The sequence below is a fragment of the Ctenopharyngodon idella genome, chromosome 2, assembly GCF_019924925.1.
Source record: "Ctenopharyngodon idella isolate HZGC_01 chromosome 2, HZGC01, whole genome shotgun sequence".
NCBI classification, from domain to species: Eukaryota; Metazoa; Chordata; class Actinopteri; order Cypriniformes; family Xenocyprididae; genus Ctenopharyngodon; species Ctenopharyngodon idella.
This window is the reverse complement of record NC_067221.1, coordinates 38956806-38978072: the sequence shown is the minus strand read 5'-3', so window position 1 is coordinate 38978072 and position 21267 is coordinate 38956806. Positions and strand designations below refer to the sequence as shown.

The following is a 21267-nucleotide window of genomic DNA, read 5'->3' as shown; positions in this document are numbered from 1 at the left end:
TAGTGTTCCTTTAAGACATGTGATAATCATGGCTCCTCTCCCCCGAAACTAGGTGCACATAAACAGGCACAACACAATTCCAAAATATTTATGTAGTACATACTGTATATACTGCTCTTTTGTTCTGGTCTAGGTATTTAAGGAAAACTGGCAGAACAGTCATTGGTATTCTAAAATCAGAAAACCAGCCTTATGAAAAGTTATAGTGATATCGTATATTGTTAATTAAGTAGCCTTTTTTTTCACAAGAATCGGAAATCACATTTATTAATATTAAATATAATATTTAAACAATAAACATTTATTAAATCGATTATTATTAAATGTTCACCTTTTGATTATTGTTATCTCTAGTAATTATGTCTGAGTTTTTATTTCCAACCTATTTTGGGCTCATTTTAAGTCATCTATAATAGTCATTTTTAAACAATAATTAGGTTAAATAAAACTTCCCAGCAGGTTGGGCAAACATTTAACCCAGCTGCTGGGTTTGTCCATTTTCAACCCAACTTGGGCTGATTTTAACCCAGCATTTTTTAGAGTGTATAGGCTACGTAGCTACTCATTCAGCAATTCCTCTGCTGGCATCACCATACGACAAACATTGTTTATATAATTTATTCATGTAAAAAACTAAACTCCCAATATATGCTTCAATGCGGGATATAAAGTCGTGAGCGATACTTAATGTTGCCGTGAGTTTAATACGTTAAAAATATATAGTATGTATTAATCTCACGGCATTACATCCTGCATTCAAGCATCGTGTAACTACAGAAGAGTCAAGTTTTAAATAGGAAAAATATCGAAACTCTTTGGTCATTTTTGAGCGAGATGCTAACGGTCTAATCAGATTCAATGAACTATGCTAAGCTATGCTAAAAGTGGTACCGCCAGACCCGGAGATCAGCTGAATGGATTCGAAAACGGTAAAACTCAACTGTTTAACTCTAGGGGAGTTGGAAAATGAGCCTATTTTCAAAAAAAGTGGAGTGTTCCTTTAATGGCAATAAGTACGGAGCCCTGCTACGGAGCCCCAGACATGACATGCAGGAAAAAAATAGTAGGCTAAATCGTGCGCACGATTTACTAATTCGTTCCCTCGATTTACTAAAACGTGCGCACGATTTACAATTTCGTTCCCTCTATTTATAAGTCATGCGCATGATTTATAAACCGAGGGAACGAAATAGTAAATCGTGTGCACAATTTAATTTTTTTTTTCTTGCATGTCATGTGCAGGGCTCCGTAATTTTGCATTATAATCGAATATATTTAACTAAATTGAGACGGAGCATAAGCTTACCCACCCACAGCGTGCAGTACACATTGCAAATGCTGTGTTCCGTCATCTCCGGTCTTATCGAACATTTTTGCCTGCAGTTCTCACATAACCCACATGAGGGCACCAGTAGCCTACAACATGAAATTAACCGCTGCTAAATTAATAAGAATTCACAATAAAACTAAATAAAATCCTAACTCTGTTACAATAGATTCATTAAAAAAAAGCTCATAAGAGTCATTCATTCGGTAGTTTGCAATGCTGGTTTCCCTGTATAGCTGCGTCTGAAATGTCTCTCTTGAGCAGTGTTGGGGTAACACAACAAGTAACGTGAGGTACGTAATGAGATTTTCCAAAGTAACTAGTAGAGTAACGCATTACTTTTAAATTTACAACAAAATATCTGAGTTACTTTTTCAAATAAGTTATGCTAGTTACTTTGTTTTCCCATTTATTGACTGACAGCTCTCCTGTCCCCATGTTGAGAGAAATTGGGAGCAAGTGCAGAGGCGTTGTGTGTGCTGTGTAAACATGATGGTTATTGTAGTTCTAGACTAAATGTGAACATGCATTTACTCATCTCACTTGCACAAAAACAGATTCAGTATTCCTCAAAATGATTAAAAACTGTGAAATGCAAACTCAGAATATCATGCAAACCTGCAATAATTAAAAATGTTAAATTACATTGTCAAATATACTTTATGTATTTAATCTCAATTTATTAAGCAATGTCTTTACTGCTGACCTTCGATGATCTAATTTAACCATGCTAAGCAAAAATATTTAACATATAAAACATTTGTTTCATTTTTTTATTTTTTTATTGCTGAAGTAAGAGTGTTGAACTTTCTTTCCTGTCCTATTCTTCTGTGATCCAGAATGGCAACACAGGTTAAAGGTTTGTTTGAGCTGCGTCCTCTACAGGCGTGAATTTCCTTCAGCCTGAGGCTTATTCATTTCACTTTTAGTGTGAAAGGGCCTTAACATTTGACAAAAATAGAACTGTTATTTGACATTAAAAAACAAACCAATATCAATAGCTATTTAAACATGAAAGCCTATTGACTGACAAATCTTATTGTCTTTTTGACTGTGTTCAGTTCCTGATGTGTCTGTGATGAACAGCAGTGTATCTGGACATGAAGGTGGTAATGTCAGTGTCCAGTGTTTCTACACTTCTGGATATCAGTATAAACTCAAACAGTGGTGCAGATATAAAGATCAGAGCTGTTACACAGTGGGGAGGAATGACACATCCCAGAATTCATCAGTTCAGATCAGTGATGATGGGAGAAGATCCTTCACTGTGCTGATGACTGGACTGAGACTCAGTGATTCTGGATGGTACTTCTGCTCAGTACGAGATCTGCAGGTTCCTGTTCAACTCATTGTCATTAAACCCAAATGTGGTAAGATCACAAATCAATTCAGCTACTGTATAAAAACGGTAACACTCTTAATGCACTAAAACTACCCTAATGTTTTTCTCCTTTCAAACAGTGACAAATATTCCAACAGCTCCACCATCTGACTCTGAGACAGACATGTAGGTGTCATTTTTAACATTTGACATTTTGGGTGGGTGGGGGGTTTATCCCTTGAGTTGTAAAAAGGTCAAAACAGTCAGTGTTGATTCTCTAATATGATTCTTTAGCAAGCTTACAGTGATATATTGTTGATTAATACTTCTTTATTAATAATAACTGCAAGTCATGGTTTTATATTTGATGCGATCACTGTTCAAAGGCATTAATACTGGATCTAGCTGCAACATATTAATGTCTATATGTGAGAGAATGACTGAGTCAGTCTAATTAAGCATATCCGTAAATATTAGTTTGATTTATACTTTAACAAATGACTTTCCTTTACTGTGTGCTCTTTTACATGCAATTTACAATAAATAGGATTTACTTTCAAGCTTCATCAAAGGTTACAAAATCACCATAAAGGTTTTATGAAAGTGGTCTATATGACTAAATTCTAACTCTTCTGAAGCCAAACAATAGTTTCATCTCAATAACACTGAATGTCTTTGCAACTGCTCTTTTTGGCACATTCAGGAGTATTCAGGAAAGAAGTAGTGATGTCTGATCATGAATTAATAATTCAGATCTTTTTAATAAACCTGCTGATCCTGTTCCCAAAACTAGTCTAAATAATTTGTTCACAATTTGGACTGATCAGGTCCTTTTTGAGGAAAGAAATGCATGGAGAAGAGTGACATGTACATTGACCTTCTTTCTTCCATGGTAAAGAGACTTTCTTTCTTCCTTGGAGCACAAAAGGACCGAGAAGGATGGAAATCTCCTTTTGTGTTCCACTGCAGAAAGAAAGTCATACAGGTTTGGAATGACATGACTCGATTGTTCTTTCATTTTGTAATGAACGTTTGTCTTTCTCTTTTTACATTGTTTTGCAGGATCACAACACAGTCATCTGCCAACAGAAATTCTACAAGTATGAATAAAATAATGAAACAGTAGAAGCAGCTGAACTGGGTTGATCAGATTAAATATTTTTAATGTGTTTAATAACTAGTTATGATATGAAATGTGTAAAATCATTTATCCATCAGAAAAGACAACATAATACTCTGAAGACAATCATTGTTTAGATGCACCACATACTATGGAAGCCCATTTCAGCCACATAAAAAAATGCTTTAGTAAATCATAATTATGACATAAAAGTAGACTATGAGATAAAAAAGTCATAATTATGATAAAAAAGTCTAAATTATTTGATAAAAAGTCATAGTTGTGATATAAAAAGCTATGATATGAAATTATGACATTAAAAGTATGAAAAAAGTATAAAACTGTGCTTTAGTAAATCATAATTATGACATCAATTATAAATTATATGATAAAAAAACGTCATAATCATGACATTAAACATCAAAACTGACAGTTAACTTCTTATGTCATAATTATGATTTATCAAAGAATTATTTTTTTCTTGGTGGCCATAACAAACAGCTTCTTTCATTATTAATAACACTCTGATCAAACTAACTTGTTTCTCTGTTTCTGTTTTGGCAGCATCTATGATTACTGAAGTTTTTGCTGTTCTGACAGTAAATGCGACCACAGACACTGGCCCCGAGGAGGACAAGTAAGTCTTAAAGGGTTAGTTCACCCAAAAATGAAAATTCTGTCATTAATTACTCACCTTTATGTCGTTCCAAACCGTTAAGACTTTCGTTCATCTTCGAAACACGACACTTCAAAAAGTTCATAAAGAGACTGTGAAACTAATCCATATGAATTGAGTGGTTTAGTCCAAATTTTCTGAAGAGACGTGATCGTTTTATATGATGAACAGATTAAATTTAGGCTTTTTTTTTTTTATACATATAAACATTCATCAACTCACACATTAGTTGTGATAAACGGAAGCTTTGCTTGATGTGCAAGAACCAATGAGGTTTATTCTTGTTACACATCACATTTGAGCTTCTGCAAGAACCAATGAGGTTTGTTCTCAGGCATCAAGCAGGTTCAATTGACCTTCTGTGTATGTTTGCTGATCAATGTTTATATGTGAGTAAAATCCTAAATTCAATCAGATTACATTAAAAAGATCTTTATTTGTGTTCCAAAGATGAACAAAAGTCTTACGGGTTTGGAAAGACATGAAGGTGAGTAAATGATTAAAGAATTTTCATTTTGGGGTGAACTACCCCTTTAACAAATTCTCTTTATTGTGAATTTATTCTTTAGCAAAATCTAAACTTCACATGTATTTAATGTTACATAATATATTTCTTCTAGTCTTTCTTCTGACAATATATGTGAATAAATATATTGTGTCAGAGAAACATGTTCAGTAATATTTAATAGTGTGTTATTGTCTTTTATCTTTCAGATTGCATTTCTGTCTGTCACAGAACTAGTTTTCTTTACATCGACCAGAAAGATCAAGTGATTATAAACTGCTGATTCTGCTTTTGCTTTACACTCAGTCAGCAGACTAAAGATCTGTGTGAAGAATATATTACACGTCTACATTTGCTAAATGCCTAAATGTCTGTAATGTTTTTTTTTCTTCAAATGCAGACGATGTGTAACCATTTCTCTTCAAATGTTTTTTTTTCCTTTCTTTTATCCAGTCACTTACAAATGAGTAACATACAAAATAAAACTACATCATTTAAAAAAAAAAAAAAAAAATGTGTTCATTATGCATTTTAAAGTTTTTTTTTTTTTTTTTTTTTTTTTAATTTAGACCATCTTTTATATCAGCAGTTATTATTTATTTATTTTATTTTATTTTTCTAATTGCCCCTGACCTCACAGACAATTTGTACACATTTCTTACATGTGAAGTCATACATTGCTGGCCAAAAGTCACTGTTTGGATTTAAATTGGCAAATACTTAACAGTCTATGACTGGGTCATTATTGCTGTGATTATTATGTTTATGTATTTTCCAAAAATCCTTGCTGGAAATAACATCACAACCTTTATTTCTATCAAGAGGTGCATCAATTTTTGGTCAAGATCTTGTATTGACAATGCAAGAGGTGAGCACTCTGTAAAGTCTACTTTCAATGAATTTAAGGTCTGGACTCAGAGGTGCCAATTCATGTGTGAAAATGATTCTTCATGCTCCCTCCAACCATTCTTTCACATTTTGAGTCTGATGAATCTTGACTTTGTCATCCTGGAATATGGCCATGATGTGTCTTCCTACATGGTTGTTTAAGAAATGAAAAGATACACACTCCATCAGTTAGGGTTGAAAGAACTGTTGCCAAACATAATAAAAGTTGCGCATCGCAGAGCAGTGCAAGACGAACATTTGTGGTTAAAAAGTATGTTATTTGTTTATTTATTTTTTTTAAATGACCGATCGTCTAAAGACTACATATGAAATAGGTATCAAAATTAATGTTGGTAACTTTGACTAAAAGTAATGACTAAGACTTGACAAAAAATGTGATGACTTTTCGTCGACTAAAACTAGACTAAAATATGAAAAACAAAAATGACTAAAATGTGCCAAAATTAACACTGCACACTACAACACAGTCTTACACACTGATGAGATAAATTCAAAACAATACTACAAAATCCAAAAACCAGTAATAAGTTATGTTGCTTGTGGTTCTCCCCCTCAAGAAACTTTTCACATGAACACAACAAATGTATACATTTGCACATTTTTTATTCACCAAACAACAACAACAACAACATTCTGCCCCAGCATCACGTCTTTGGTCTGAGACAGGCCAGAGAATCTCATCAACATCACAGGCTATACTGGTCCTATCCAGGCAGCGGGGGGGAAATCCTCTTGCATGCCTGATCCACCCCTGGCACACATCAACTGAAATGTCTAGTCTGGCTTCTTCCATTTCATCATCTCTGTGTCCCACAAAAATAGAAGTACTGATTACTGTAACTGTAACACATGCTTTTTACAAAATGGAAGCAGACAGAAATCTGTATGTAAGTCAATTTGATGCATGTGTTGTAACAGAGTACAATTTGATGCATTTCTTTTCATTACAGTAGTATAGTGGAACATCTACAGTACCTGTATGTGTTGTAACAGAGTACAGCTCTCAAACGTTACAGTAGAGTACACTGAAGTTCTCCTGTTTTCCTCCCTGAAGGTTCTTATGATCGAGGCGACAGTGAAGAAACTTAAGTTTAGCTGAACTCATTGCCCGGCCTCCCTCATAGTCATACCATGGACAAGGACATGGTCAACTAGTGGCACAAATTTCATCTGAGACTCCTTGTCTCCTTGCTCCTCATCCTTGTTCTCCTCCTCTTCCTCTTCCTCTTCCTCCACTCCTTACTATTCCTCCTCCTCGACTCCGTACTCCTCCTTCTCCTTCTCGACTCCGTACTCCTCCTTCTCCTCCTCGACTCTGTACTCCTCCTCCACTCCTTACTCCTCCTCCCCCTCCTTACTCCTCCTCCTCATCTTTCTCTCCTTTGTCCTCCTCCTTCCTCCTCCCCACTCCTTACTACTCCTCCTCCACTCCTTCCTCCACCTCCTCCTCCTCCTCCTCCTCCTCCTCCACTCCTCCTTCTCTCCTCCTCCACTCCTCCTTCTCCAGGAACTCGTTCTCCTCCTCCTCCTCCTCCTCGACCTTTTCGATCATCCATTGTTCCAAAACTGAATGAACTGACTTGGGCTCTTTTATCTATCTACTGAAGGTTGATTTGTGTGTGATAAATTTTGACTCTTAAGGAGGTGATGATACACAGGGCAAATTTGTTGCCCATTTTCAACAGGAAAGTGCCCAAGCATCATTGCTCAGTGACATTGCTCAAAAAGTTGCCCCGTGTATCATCACCTTTAGTGTTTCCACCTGGGTAATTGTGTGCTAATTGAGCTCAAGCTATGCTTACTTGAGTGAACAATATTGAATGTTAGTGCTTTCTAAATGACAACGTGGTGTAGGCCAGTGGTTCTCAACTCCAGTCCTCGGACCCCACTGCTCTGCACATTTCGTATGTCTCTTTTATCTGACACACTCAGTTCAGTTCATGGAGCTCTCTCCTAACAAGCTGATGATCTGAATCAGGTATGTTAAATAAGTGAGACATACAAAATGTGCAGAGCAGTGAGTCCTGAGGACTCGAGTTGAGAACCACTTGTGTAGGCGATGAGAAATGAAGGGATTTGTGTGTAGAGTTTTGCAGTGACAGTTCAACAAATCTGACTCATGTGTCAAAAAGGGGAATAGTGTTTATAGTTTAGGGAAATGGGTGTGCTTTTTGATAAATGGCGTTATGGTTATGAAATTTTAGTTCAAAAGCCTGGTTATAATGTTTAAGCAATCAAGATAAACTGTAAGAGTAAGATTTGATGAATCATGTGCTTGTTCATGTCCTCCACAGGATCCCAACAAGAACATAACCTACAGTACTATTGGTGATGCTCCTGGGAGTGAAGCAGTAAGTTTTACAGAAATATATTATTTCATGTATTTGTACTGCTAGCAGTATATTGAAAATGATCTCGCATTTCTAGAAGCCTCCAGCAGGTGGAACAGTATACAGCACTGTGGCTCCACACTAACAGCAACAGTGAGAATAACACAGGAGCAGACACTTCTGAACAAGAGAAACAGAAGAGCTTGTTTTACATTTAAGCTTGATTTACATGTAAATCTAACTGATCCACAGATACAAACACATGAAGTTAACTTTACATGTTTGCTTGATTCACCCCATTTCTTCAAAAGGACCCACATGAACAGATGTTACAGTTTTTTTCAACTGCTTACACACAAAATCTTTACTTGTCACACAATTTCTGAAACCTGACACTCAAACAGCAGAACCACACACCAAATCTGCAAAACCATACACTAATTCTTGGCCTTTTACCAATTTTTCAATTTCATAAAACACTTTTTGCAAAACATAACACACAAATCTCTATGTAACACACAAAAATCTAACAGGAAGTATCTTGACTTCCTTTTTCAAACACAACCAATCAAAATGCCACATTAATTCATCAGTGCTCCACACTTACTCCTCACATGTGGAAACACTCATTGCTTTACTTAACACCATCCAATCATGTCTTTAGAATAGGCCTATAAATACGCCAAAGGTCAAGTTTTAGGTTTTGAACAACTTTTCTGTTGTCTACTTGCTTCCATATTCATAATTTCTAAACCCTATTGAGGATTTTTTATTCTCCCCATGGTGCTGGAAAGTGCATGATTGTTGTCCCTATGTCAACAAAACACTTCTCCAAGCAATGGAGGAGGCATGTGGAGACACTGACGCTGCCTCCATCCAAGGTTGGATGCGCAAGAGAGAACTTAGCATGTGACGTGTTGTGGCAAAAAATCAACACTGACTCTACTGCATACGAGATAAACACATCCAATTGTCTTTTGAAAGTTTTATTTTGTGCAAGAAAGGTCAGACAGTCATACAGAAACACAAGTAGCTGCGGAGTGTAAGACAAAGAAAGCTTCCCTTCACTTTTATATCTCTGACCTCCAAGGCTGAAGCCTCTGTCCTTTTACCATATTAGGAACATCTTTACCACTTCAGTGTTTTTCCACTTGTCACCCAAAGAATGCATACTTAAACACTTCTGAGAATAACACAATCATTTAACCATAAGCATATAAGTAAAATCATATGGAAATTATACAGAAACTCAAAATTTCCCCCACAGACGTGGATGAAGTATTGTGGCCGGACCCAGCGAGGAGGAGAGATGGAGCCTAGATACACCCAACCATCTCGCCCACCAACAAAAACACACACACAACAAACACATGTTGGGTTTTACGTATACTGTACAAACCGTATATTCTATCTACCTACACTAACCCTGCTACTAGACCTACCCATCACAGGAAACATTCTGCCATTTTAGATTTTCAGAAAACATCATTCTGTATGATTTACGTATAAGCTTGTTTCCTCATAGGGACTTACTGTAAAAAATGTCCCCACAAAGTCAAAATGCACTGGTATTACTATAGTTGTGGGGACAATTGGTCCCCTACCAGGACGCACATACACACCATTCCTTTGGAATATTCATTGTTTCAAAATTATGCTAGTTTTTTTGGTTGTTTTTTTTTTTCCAACTACACATGGTTAATGTATTTTTTTCTTTCGTACTGTGTAATACTTTATTCACAACCACAAATGCTTACAGTAAAAAAAAAAAAAAAAAAAAAATAGTTTGGTGTTAATCTTGCTTTCATGCTTACCATGAATTTTTCAACATCTCTCTGCCAATTACAATCTCATGAAAGAAGAGCTGTAGGTTTTGAATAACTGTGTGTATATGATATATCCAAAAATAGAATATTATGGCAAATGTGTTTGCAACGTAAGACAAATGTTTGCTTTTGAGATGTGTTTGTGATATTTTGAATGCAGTGCTTCATTCTGCAAGAGATGTGAGGCATGTGTGTGCAATTCTTGGATTTGTGTGTGAAGTTTTGAAAAAAAAGAGAAAGTTTTAAAAATGTGTGTAAGCAGTTGAAAAAAAAAAAAACTGTAATAGTTGGTTCCCCGTATATACGCTTCTTCTTTGTCTCTTGAGAAAAATCGATTGTCTAAATTATATGTTTTGTGTCTGTTTCATCTCTTCACTGTAATATATATATATATATATATATATATATATTTTTTTTTTTTTTTTTTTTATTATTACTTGTACAGTGTTCTGTTGTCTGTTTGTTTTCATTTTTACAAACATGCTTATTTAAAATTAAAAGTAATTTTTGTGTGCACTGTGGTCTGTTGGCCATGTGATGAACACTGTAAGTGGAGCAGAAGTCAGTCTCTGCTTTACTTACTCATGTGTTTTTGTGGTTGATTTCTGTCCAACGCTCACAGTGTACATTCACACATTATTTTCTTTCTTGCTCAGAGGTTCAGCACACTCATTACCCGAACTAATGCAGCCACAACTAATTTAAAACTACTTGAAATATTTTCAAATATATTTTTTAAATGACATAATTGGTCATTATTTTAAGGATATATGAGAGACTGGGGATAGTTGTAATACTATTTTTTTTTATTTTTTTTTATCTCAAAATCTGATATAATTTCTCATATTTTTCTGCTGCAAATTTTGAGGTCTTTTGAGTTGTAACATCTGAAAACATGGACAGTTTAGATTTTGTGCATGCGTTTATTTTGTTAATCAATTTTGCTTGTTTAAAATTATTTTAAACCAACCCCCATGAACCCCTTCCACCAACTCCAGACATTTCATTTTAATCATATTACAGTTTTTTACGATTGCTTAAGCACAATTTTAAAAACAAGGCTCATTTTGTCAAAACACTACACACAATTCACAGATCCACACACACAAGTAGCAGAACACCTCAGTTCTTTTGCAAAATGAAACACTTCATTCAAAACTTTACATTAATTTAACAAAACCCAACTTTGACACTGTATGGAACACACATGGTTCATACATTCTGATTCTGTTTGATTCATTTACACACTGCTGTGCTCAATCTTAAACACTTGTAACTCTTCTAATGATATAGTCTGGGTTTGATTTTTTCAGAGATATTTTTTCAGAGACCATTCAATACATCCATGACTTTCCAAAGGTTGTATTTTGCACTGAAAATCAGAACGTATTCTAAATACAATATATTACACGAACAAAAACATTTGTGGAGACAAAACAAAAGGATGATTTTAAATGAAAAAAAAAAAAAAAAAAATAGAAAAAACACCTAAGCATCATCTCTTCGCCTAGCTGGATCTGGCAATAGCACTTCATCCACATCACAGGCGATGTCCTCTCACGCAAGACAGCGAGGGAAGAATCTTCTTGAAAGGTGAATCCATCCTTGGACAGACCCTGCATCAGTTAGGTCACAGGCCTCTTCCATGGCTTGAATGAGGCATATCCTGACATAGGGCTGGAGATTGTAAACCTTCCATGCCAAAAAATAAAAAAAATAAAACCTCCTCAGTGGGTTTTAGAAAGGGACAGTATGGTGGGAGGTATTGGAATGAAAATTGTGGACACTAATGAAACCAGAGCAGATAGGTGGAAATTTACATTGTCCTATATGACAATGTATCTCATCTGCTCTGCATCCATTTGGTCTTCTGCTGTGACGATTTTGTGTAGTCTGTCTAAAGTGTGAATATGTGGGCCGTGTTGTAAGGGCCTAAGTTGGCATGCTGGTGGAGGACCCCATTCTGTGTAATTGCAACATACATTGTGATGTTACCACCACGTTAGCCCGGGACATTCAAAATGATGTTTCTCCCTCTCCCTCTTACTGCAACATTGCCTTCCATTTTGTTGAAGACACATAAACTCACCTTTTGCCTTTTTATAGTACTTGCACCTGATTGTTGAGTTTACAGTTAAGCACCTAAATGTCTGCACACCTGATGGCCATGTTTGATCAACTGGTTTATAGGGGTGGTATTTTGGAAAGCAGAAGTGAAATTATGTTAGATTTCTGTGTCTAATGTAGAGAAGTGTGTTTAGTGCTGTGCAAAACAAAGTGTGTAGTGTTTTGTGTGAGGCTGAGAATGTGCTTATAGTTCTGCAGATCTGGGCTGAGGTTTTGCTCCTTGAGTGTAGAGTGTTATATTTAATTTTAGTGTGTAAGCAATCGTAAAAAACTGTAATTCAAAAAGGTGAACAAAAGAAAACATTTTATTGTAAAACAGCAAAATTATTGAACACGATTAAAAAATAAAACAAGCTAACAATTAAACATAAGTTTGTGTTAATCACTTTCATAGTTTTGTCAAAAGTGCAGCTTATACAATGTAACATTTTGTTCAGTATTTGTGCAGTAATTAACAACCTTCTCTTTTCGAGTAAATGTTACATATTAAATTGCTCAAGAGAACCTGCTGATTCAGATTATACACTGCTGTCATTTAACATGCATTAACGTGTTCACAAACCAAATTAGCCACAAGTAAAATGTTGATTTGTTGTTGTGTTGTGGCTAGTTTGTGTTTGCTGCTGCAGCTTATTTGTTCACTTGTTAACACTTATGTGGTTTCAGGCGATATTTCTGCTCTGAAACAGGAGGAAACAGAGAGACACAGCAAGAAGTGAGCAGCTCCTCTCATACACACACACTCCACTGTAGACATGATTCACCCTCTGATTCTCTCTGGGATTTTACTTTACATCTCAGGTAAAACAAAACTATAATTCTGTTTAAAAAGCATTTTAAACTATTGTACGGTCTGTTGTTAAATGGTTAAAATTGTTTAACTTGAAATATTTAAGATATAATTCCACTGTATAGGCCTATATTTAGGCCTATATGCAGTTTGTGAGTGTTTTTTTATGTTTTCTCCTCTACATTTGTTCTTGTCTTCAGGTGCTGCTGGAGTTAATAGACTGAAACTTAATATAGCAGTGAAATCTGGATCATCTGGCATTATTCCATGCGTGTATGATAAACAATATAAAGAAAACCGCAAATATTTGTGTAAGGGGACAGTTTGGAGCTCTTGCCGTATATTGGCATATGCAAATGAGACAGGAAAATATTCCATAACTGATTATCCAGACCAGAGTATTTTTACAGTGCGATGGGACAGTCTGGAGACCTCAGACTCTGGATATTACTGGTGCACTGTGGAGATTGGTGACTATGGCACCATAGACGGCGGTTATTATTTGTATCTGACGATACAATCAGGTAAAGAACATCTTTCCAATTTACCTTTTATTTTTTTTCACTGAGAAACATGATAATGCATTTATTAAGGGGAGACACTACAGGCAAAAACACTGTTTTTTCAGGCACCTGTCAATTTTGAGATTTTGCACTTTTTGGCTTTTCATGAAGTGTTTTTTCAGACTGGTGGAAAGAAAACATCCAAAATACACTTTTAAGTGTATATTTTATAGGACTTTATCTATTTGCGTCTATAGATTTCAATTACAGTAAATATCTTTAAAGGCCGTTTTCTCAAAATGAGTTTTTTCTCCTGCTCTGAGTCAGAAATCTCCACTTCAGCAGAACTTATATACACCATACTTTACAGTTTTATTCCTATCTATATTCTGAAGGTTTTTACAGAGGGATTTGTTGATATTTAATTTGCCTGATTTTATATAACATTTTATTCCTAAAAAAAATGGTGAAAATATTTTTTTTTCTAGCTGTTGATAATATTTTCTGATTTATGGAGTGATAAAAAGAGATATCCAAAATTCCCTCTGTAAAAACCTTTGAATTTAACATGTCCAAAAAATTAAACGAGAATTTTGAACCTGACATCATCCAATATTCAGATTTTTGTTCTAGAAATGTATGCAAATTAGCACATATTTAATTAGATAATGCCTCATTTGCATATTTAAACATAACATTTTAGAAAACTTGTAATACAAAAAATGTTTGCAATTTTTTAATGTAATCAATCAGCTGGAGTAGTATGGTGATATCTATTAGTTAATTTTTTTACCCTATTCACCTGGGGTGTCTCATAATACAAATATGAAATAATGTAGCTATAAGGAATGTTATAAATAATGATACAGTTACAGTTCTTGTTGGGTTAGGTGTGATAGATATTTATTTCTGTACACAAGTAAAAAGAACTGAAAAAAGAAGAACATGTTAACTGAAGACAGTGACTAATGAAGAACCCATGTGACACTAACTATTTTTAGTTGCTGAGATATCATGATTGTTCTTCATTTACTGTCGAATTAACACCAATTGTTCTGATTCTGATTCCTCTTAATGATTCCGGTTCCTTGGAGTTCACTAAGTGAATCAGATCAGAAACCACTGCGAATGGTGTTTTGATTCACTAAAGTAAGAATTGGCTTATAAGAATGATTCGTTTGGCAATCAAAAACTCTTGTAGCGCTGAATGGTTTAGATTCATAAAAAATAATCAACTTATAGAAGTCATTTGTTGAGGAGTCAGGCTACGCTTGTTGTTTTGTGTGTTTTTGACGCACTAAAAAAACAGCTCAGAAGAGTCATTCATTTGGAAATCGGACTATACTGGGATATGTTTACCAAAAACATTGTTAGCCAACTAACGCAAGTTCTATGGTCGCAAGTTCTGTTGAGCTTTGTTAGCAATTGCTTTTGGGAAACGCACCTCTGGTCGTGCACATGTCTTAGTGTGACGGGCTCAGTCTCTGGCCGAACAATAAATGCACAAACATAAATGCTGGTTTGGTGTATTTCTTCTTTTTACTGCAGGCTATAGACTGTAAAATGAAATAAATCACCCTTTAGTGGTTGTATTGCTGCAGGCATAAGTGACCCACAGCGTGCAGTACACATTGCAACTCTATGTTGCGCCATAACAGCTTTAACAAAAATTAACATCGCAACACGCGATCACACTTTACATATAACAAATGTAATAATAAACAAAAACATACAAAAAGACATACCTGTAATGAAATAAATCACCCTTTAGTGGTTGTATTGCTGCAGGCATAAGTGACCTAAATAAATGTAAAATAACATCAACCGTGCCCTTGTGAAAAAAGAGTGCACTTTAGTATACTTTTATAAAGTGTACTTATTGCACAAATAATATACTTTAAAACAACACACTTAAGTGTGAATAAAATGTAATGTTTTCATCGCTTAAGTGCATTCTATTTGTAATTAATTTCAAATGTATCACAGATATTAAGTTCATATTAAATGCAATAAGTTGAACTTTTGAGTGATTTTTTTTTAACCACTTAAGTGGGACTTTAATACAACTTTATGATAACCTTCGTAATTGCTTCTAGTATCTTTAAAATATAGTTGAAGTGCACTGCTCAATGTACTAACAAGCAATTAATGTGAACTAAAATATATTTTAATATCAGTTATCAATACACTTAAGTGTGAATTAAATGTAATGTTTTCAGCTGCTTAAGTGCATTCTATTTGTAATTAATTTTAAATATATCACAGATTAAGTTCATATTAAATGCAATTAGTTGAACTTCTGAGTGATTTTTTTAAACCACTTAAGTGGGACTTTAATACAATTTTTTTATGTACTTTGAAATATGGTAAAAGTGTACTTCTGAATGTACTGACAAGCAATTAATGTGAACTAAAATATACTTTAATGTAATTTACATGTACACTATTATATAATTTAATACATTTGTAATTACATTATTTACATACATTTTTATTTAATACATTTGTTATTACATTATTTGTAATTACATATAATAATGAAGTTACAATTTAGTATATTTCAAAATATTACAATCAACACAAATGCAAATCGAAACCCTCTACATTTATTGACAAAACAAGCTCTATAACAAACACACAAAAACCTTTTTGTTGATGCACAAGAAAACCCAAGAAACACTATACACAATCACAAACAATTACAACACTTTAACTGTCATTTAGAAAGAGTCTGGAGGACAGTGAGGCAGTGATCATTTTCTCCCTCACATACAAAGGTACCTAAACCTAAACCTACCCATCACAATACTTTCTGCATTTTTACATTTTCAGAAAAAATCATTCTGTATGATCTATAAGATGATAAATAAGATAACACCCATGAATTAATACAAACAAAATGTAAAGAAAAGAAAAGATTCAAAACTTTACACTTTACAATAACTTTTTATTAGTTAACTACTTTAGTTAACATGAACTATGAATGAAAAATACTTTAAAGCATTTATAAATCCTAGTTTATATTACTTATGCATTATTAAAATCAAAAGTTGCATATGTTACTAGACAATGCACTGTAAACTAACATGAACAATGACTATACATTTTATTAACTAACTTGAAAAAACTATATTTTTTATTACCTAATGTTAACAAAGATTAATAAATACTGTAAAAAAGTTAATGCACATAGTTAGATCATGTTGTCTAATATATTAATTGATGTTAACAAATGAGACCTTATTGTAAAGTGTTACCGAACCTTGTTACTTATAAGCTCTGAAACCTTTACTAGCACAAACATTAAACAGGACCAAAAGGTTTCTTTTAAAATCTTACTCCAGCATTACAGTGAATGTAATTTTGAAAAGAAAAAAAAAACAAACAAACAAAAAAAAAAACTTGATGAATTCCAAAGGCACAAAAACAAGAAAACCAAAATTGTCTGTTTCCAACTTTTTTGTTGTAGGAAAAAGTGCTGTTTATGTCAATGTCCTAGAAGCTCTCCATCGGCAGAAAACCTCAAATGTCCATGAAGCTGCGCACCATCTCTACACAGTATGCGTAAATGGACATGTTCCAAAGAGGCAGGAAAGTAAAAAAAAAATTACCTTGAGAAAAAAAAAAACAGAAGGAAAACAATTGTTTTTAAACAGAGTCAGTCCATTATTATAATTGGCTCAGTTGAATGAAAGCAATAGATATGGATATATAGTTGCACTCCAAAGTTTATATACACCTTTGTAAGTTTGAAAATAATCAAAAATGAACAAAGACAGTTGCTGTCCTTTTCCACCACCCTTCTAGACCCATTTGCTATTCCTAAAGGCAAAGAGTTGCTGATAGTGATTGAAGCCTGCGGCCAAGATGTGTACTGTATACTGATCATCTCCTCCGCTTTAATACCAGTTACAGTGTGAAATAAATATGAATAAACATCTGAAGGTATGTTACAAATACAGTACAACTGATCCATAACGTCACATTTAATCGATCAATCAGTGTTTCAACCGCGGAAAGATGTCACGTAATGTCACATTTACTTCAGAAAAATTATATTCAGCATAAACTCGTTAGTCAGCTATAGAGAGGAGCATTCTGATACATATATGCACCACGTTACATATTTATTATAATTTTATTTTAAATATTTATTTTATTTATAATTCATTTATGTATTTAATGCATGTTTGAATAAATCATTTATGACAGACACGATTTAAATGTTTATATTTCAAAAAACAAATTGGAGTAGAAATATAATTATGTAATTCTAAAGTTAATATTATAACTTTATTATAAAAAAACATAATTTAAATGTTGGTATGTAAATCAGTTAATTTTAACCTTCAATATTATAGTAATATTGTACCAAGTGACTCCCTTGTATAGTTTACAGCATTATTTGAGAGATTTTTTTTCCTCAAGAAAATTTGCCATTTGCTGTATCTGATACACATCCAAAATAATCGATATTGAATCGAAATCGAATCGTAAGCTTGTAAATAGATATCGAATCGAATCGTGAAAATTGTGTCAATACCCAGCCCTACTGAATACTGTTAGACTTAGCTGAAAAATATAAAGCACTATTTATTTCATTTGTATCTTTGTTCTATGTTTATCTATGCTTATAATTCACTCACCTATAAAATCTACCCAATCCTCCTAGAATGATTAATTCTTTCCAAATAGAGCTATTTAAGTCATCTGGTGATTTTTTTTCATATCGCAATATATATTGCAGAAATAAATATCACAATGTCATTTTTTTTCCAATATCGTGCAGCCCTAAACTATAAGTTTCTTGTCTGATAATGTTTCTTTAGTCATTCGGTCATCCTGCAGCCTGAACCACTGTAGGCAAATCACCCGAACACCTTGCAGTATCTGCAAAATGTTAATAATTTTAACAATATGGGGGATCATAAAAATTTGCATGTTGTCTTTTTATTTAGTACTTCCCTGATGAAGCAGTTCATTCTGCAAGGTGTAAGTAAACTTTTGACCGCAACTGCATCACCTAAGATGAATTACCTCAGTCATCAGGACAACACTGTAGTAGAATCCTGGGAGAGGCTCCTTCACACTTCCCACAAACACCAGGATTCCAGTGACCACACCATCTTCACTGACACTGGCCTTTAAACATAGAGAACATTTTATAAATGTTTTTATTCCTACTTTACAGGGAATTAAACATAACTTTATCAATTACACAAATATAGAAAAACAACCCAAGACCCAAGCAAATTGAGGGGTCGTTCACACAGAATGCGTTTTTGCTTTGAAAATAATGATATAATATCATTATATATAAATATATAATGATTAGATGGGGATTTGTAAGTGCACAGGTGAGAATTTATTACTTGCAAATAGAAAAGATTCAAAGCATTTAAAAGCTATAAGGATAGTTGATGTCAGTGTTTTAGCTTGTAGTGTGTGATCAGGGTGTGCTGGCTGAATTAATGGCAAAACTTGTAACATCGCCTCATCAATACGGGTCTTTGATTCCACACAGCTTACACTGTATATCTCCAATAACAAATCTGTACTGATCCTACAAAATAAATATATAACTCCAGATAAGCACAAAAATATTACATATTACAAACACAAACAGTAATTGAACACCTCACTTTTCAAATGCAAAAAGAAAAATAGATTATAAGCAGTATTTCTAGAGGGGGTGATATATTGAACATACTGGTGGTTATAATAGCGATTAGATGGATTAAATGTATAGAAATGTCTTTGAATGTTACAAGATCAGATCTTTGAATTTAGTTCTGCAAATTTAACTTTAAGTCATTTAAAATGATTTAAAAAGTCAGAGTTCACTTAAAATATTATATTTTCAGCACCAAATTCTTTGAACACGCCCACACGCGCGATCACATTCATATATAAGAAATTATTATAATTATTATAATTAACCGCTGCTAAATTAATAAGAATTCACAATAAAACTGAATAAAATCCTAACTCTGTTACAATAGATTCATTAAAAAAAAAGCTCATAAGAGTAATTTATTCAGTAGTTTGCAATGCTGGTTTCCCTGTATAGCTGCGTCTGAAATGGCTCTCTTGAGCAGTGTTGGGGTAACACGACAAGTAACGTGAGGTACGTAATGAGATTTTCCAAAGTAACTAGAGTAACGCATTACTTTTAAATTTACAACAAAAGAGTTACTTTTTCAAATAAGTTTTGCTAGTTACTTTGTTTTCCCATTTATTGACTGACAGCTCTCCTGTCCCCATGTTGAGAGAAATTGGGAGCAAGTGCAGAGGTGTTGTGTGTGCTGTGTAAACATGATGGTTATTGTAGTTCTAGACTAAATGTAAACATGCATTTACTCATCTCACTTGCACAAAAACAGATTCAGTATTCCTCAAAATGATTAAAAACTGTGAAATGCAAACTCAGAATATCATGCAAACCTGCAATAATTAAAAATGTTAAATTATATTGTCAAATATACTTTATGTATTTAATCTCAATTTATTAAGCAATGTCTTTACTGCTGACCTTCGATGATCTAATTTAACCATGCTAAGCAAAAATATTTAACATATAAAACATTTGTTTCATTTTTTATTGCTGAAGTAAGAGTGTTGAACTTTCTTTCCTGTCCTATTCTTCTGTGATCCAGAATGGCAACACAGGTGAAAGGTTTGTTTGAGCTGCGTCCTCTACTGTACAGGCGTGAATTTCCTTCAGCCTGAGGCTTATTCATTTCACTTTTGGTGTGAAAGGGCCTTAACATTTGACAAAAATAGAACTGTTTTTTGTCATTAAAAAACGAACCAATATCAATAGCTATTTAAACATTAAAGCCTATTGATTGACAAATCTTACTGTCTTTTTGTCTGTGTTCAGCTCCTGATGTGTCTGTGGAGAACAGCAGTGTATCTGGACATGAAGGTGGTAATGTCAGTGTCCAGTGTTTCTACACTTCTGGATATCAGAATAAACTCAAACAGTGGTGCAGATATAAAGATCAGAGCTGTTACACAGTGGGGAGGACTGACACATCCCAGAAACCATCAGTCCAGATCAGTGATGATGGGAGAAGATCCTTCACTGTGCTGATGACTGGACTGAGACTCAGTGATTCTGGATGGTACTTCTGCTCAGTACGAGATCTGCAGGTTCCTGTTCAACTCATTGTCATTAAACCCAAACGTGGTAAGATCACAAATCAATTAAGCTACTGTATAAAAACGGTAACACTCTTAATGCACTAAAACTACCCTAATGTTTTTTTCCTTTCAAGCAGTGACAAATATTCCAACAGCTCCACCATCTGACTCTGAGATAGACATGTAGGTGTCATTTTTAACATTTGACATTTTGGGTGGGTGGCGGGTTTATCCCCTGAGTTGTAAAAAGGTCAAAACAGTCAGTTTTGATTCTCTAATATGATTCTCTAGCAAGCTTACAGTGATATATTGTTGATTAATACTTCTTTATTAATAATAACTGCAAGTCATGGCCTTTTATTTGATGTGATCACTGTTCAAAGGCATTAATACTGGATCTAGCTGCAACATATTAATGTCTATATGTGAGAGAATGACTGAGTCAGTCTAATTAAGCATATCCGTAAATATTAGTTTGATTTTACTGTGTGCTCTTTTACATGCAATTACAATAAATAGGATTTACTTTCAAGCTTCATCAAAGGTTACAAAACCACCATATGAAAGTTTTATGAAAGTGGTCTGTATGACTAAATTCTAACTCTTCTGAAGCCAAACAATAGTTTCATCTCAATAACACTGAATGTCTTTGCATCTGCTCTTTTTGGCACGTTCAGGAGTATTCAG

At 34.1% G+C, this 21267-nt stretch overlaps 3 protein-coding genes across 4 annotated transcripts in view; all 3 read left to right on the top strand.

Annotated features, from left to right (window-relative positions):
- Positions 1-8338, top strand: part of LOC127494646 (CMRF35-like molecule 9) — a 59895-nt gene extending 51557 nt beyond the window's left edge. The window contains exon 9 of the mRNA XM_051860705.1: positions 8286-8338. Within this exon, the coding sequence (XP_051716665.1) occupies positions 8286-8333 (48 nt within the window). The 3' untranslated portion in view covers positions 8334-8338. The remainder of the gene's footprint in view (positions 1-8285) is intronic.
- Positions 1-21267, top strand: part of LOC127494805 (polymeric immunoglobulin receptor-like) — a 62088-nt gene that overhangs the window by 6202 nt on the left and 34619 nt on the right. The window contains exon 4 of the mRNA XM_051860963.1: positions 2389-2697. Coding sequence (XP_051716923.1) covers positions 2389-2697 — 309 coding nt within the window. The remainder of the gene's footprint in view (positions 1-2388; positions 2698-21267) is intronic.
- Positions 1-21267, top strand: part of LOC127494629 (polymeric immunoglobulin receptor-like) — an 80766-nt gene that overhangs the window by 55980 nt on the left and 3519 nt on the right. The window contains exons 1-4 of one of the 2 annotated variants that reach the window (XM_051860652.1): positions 12850-12942; positions 13132-13455; positions 20318-20626; positions 20715-20763. In XM_051860652.1, the coding sequence (XP_051716612.1) occupies positions 12897-12942; positions 13132-13455; positions 20318-20626; positions 20715-20763 (728 nt within the window). In that variant the 5' untranslated portion in view covers positions 12850-12896. Of the gene's footprint in view, positions 1-12849; positions 12943-13131; positions 13456-20317; positions 20627-20714; positions 20764-21267 lie in introns of those variants that run through there. The other variant, XM_051860670.1, reaches the window with a different exon arrangement.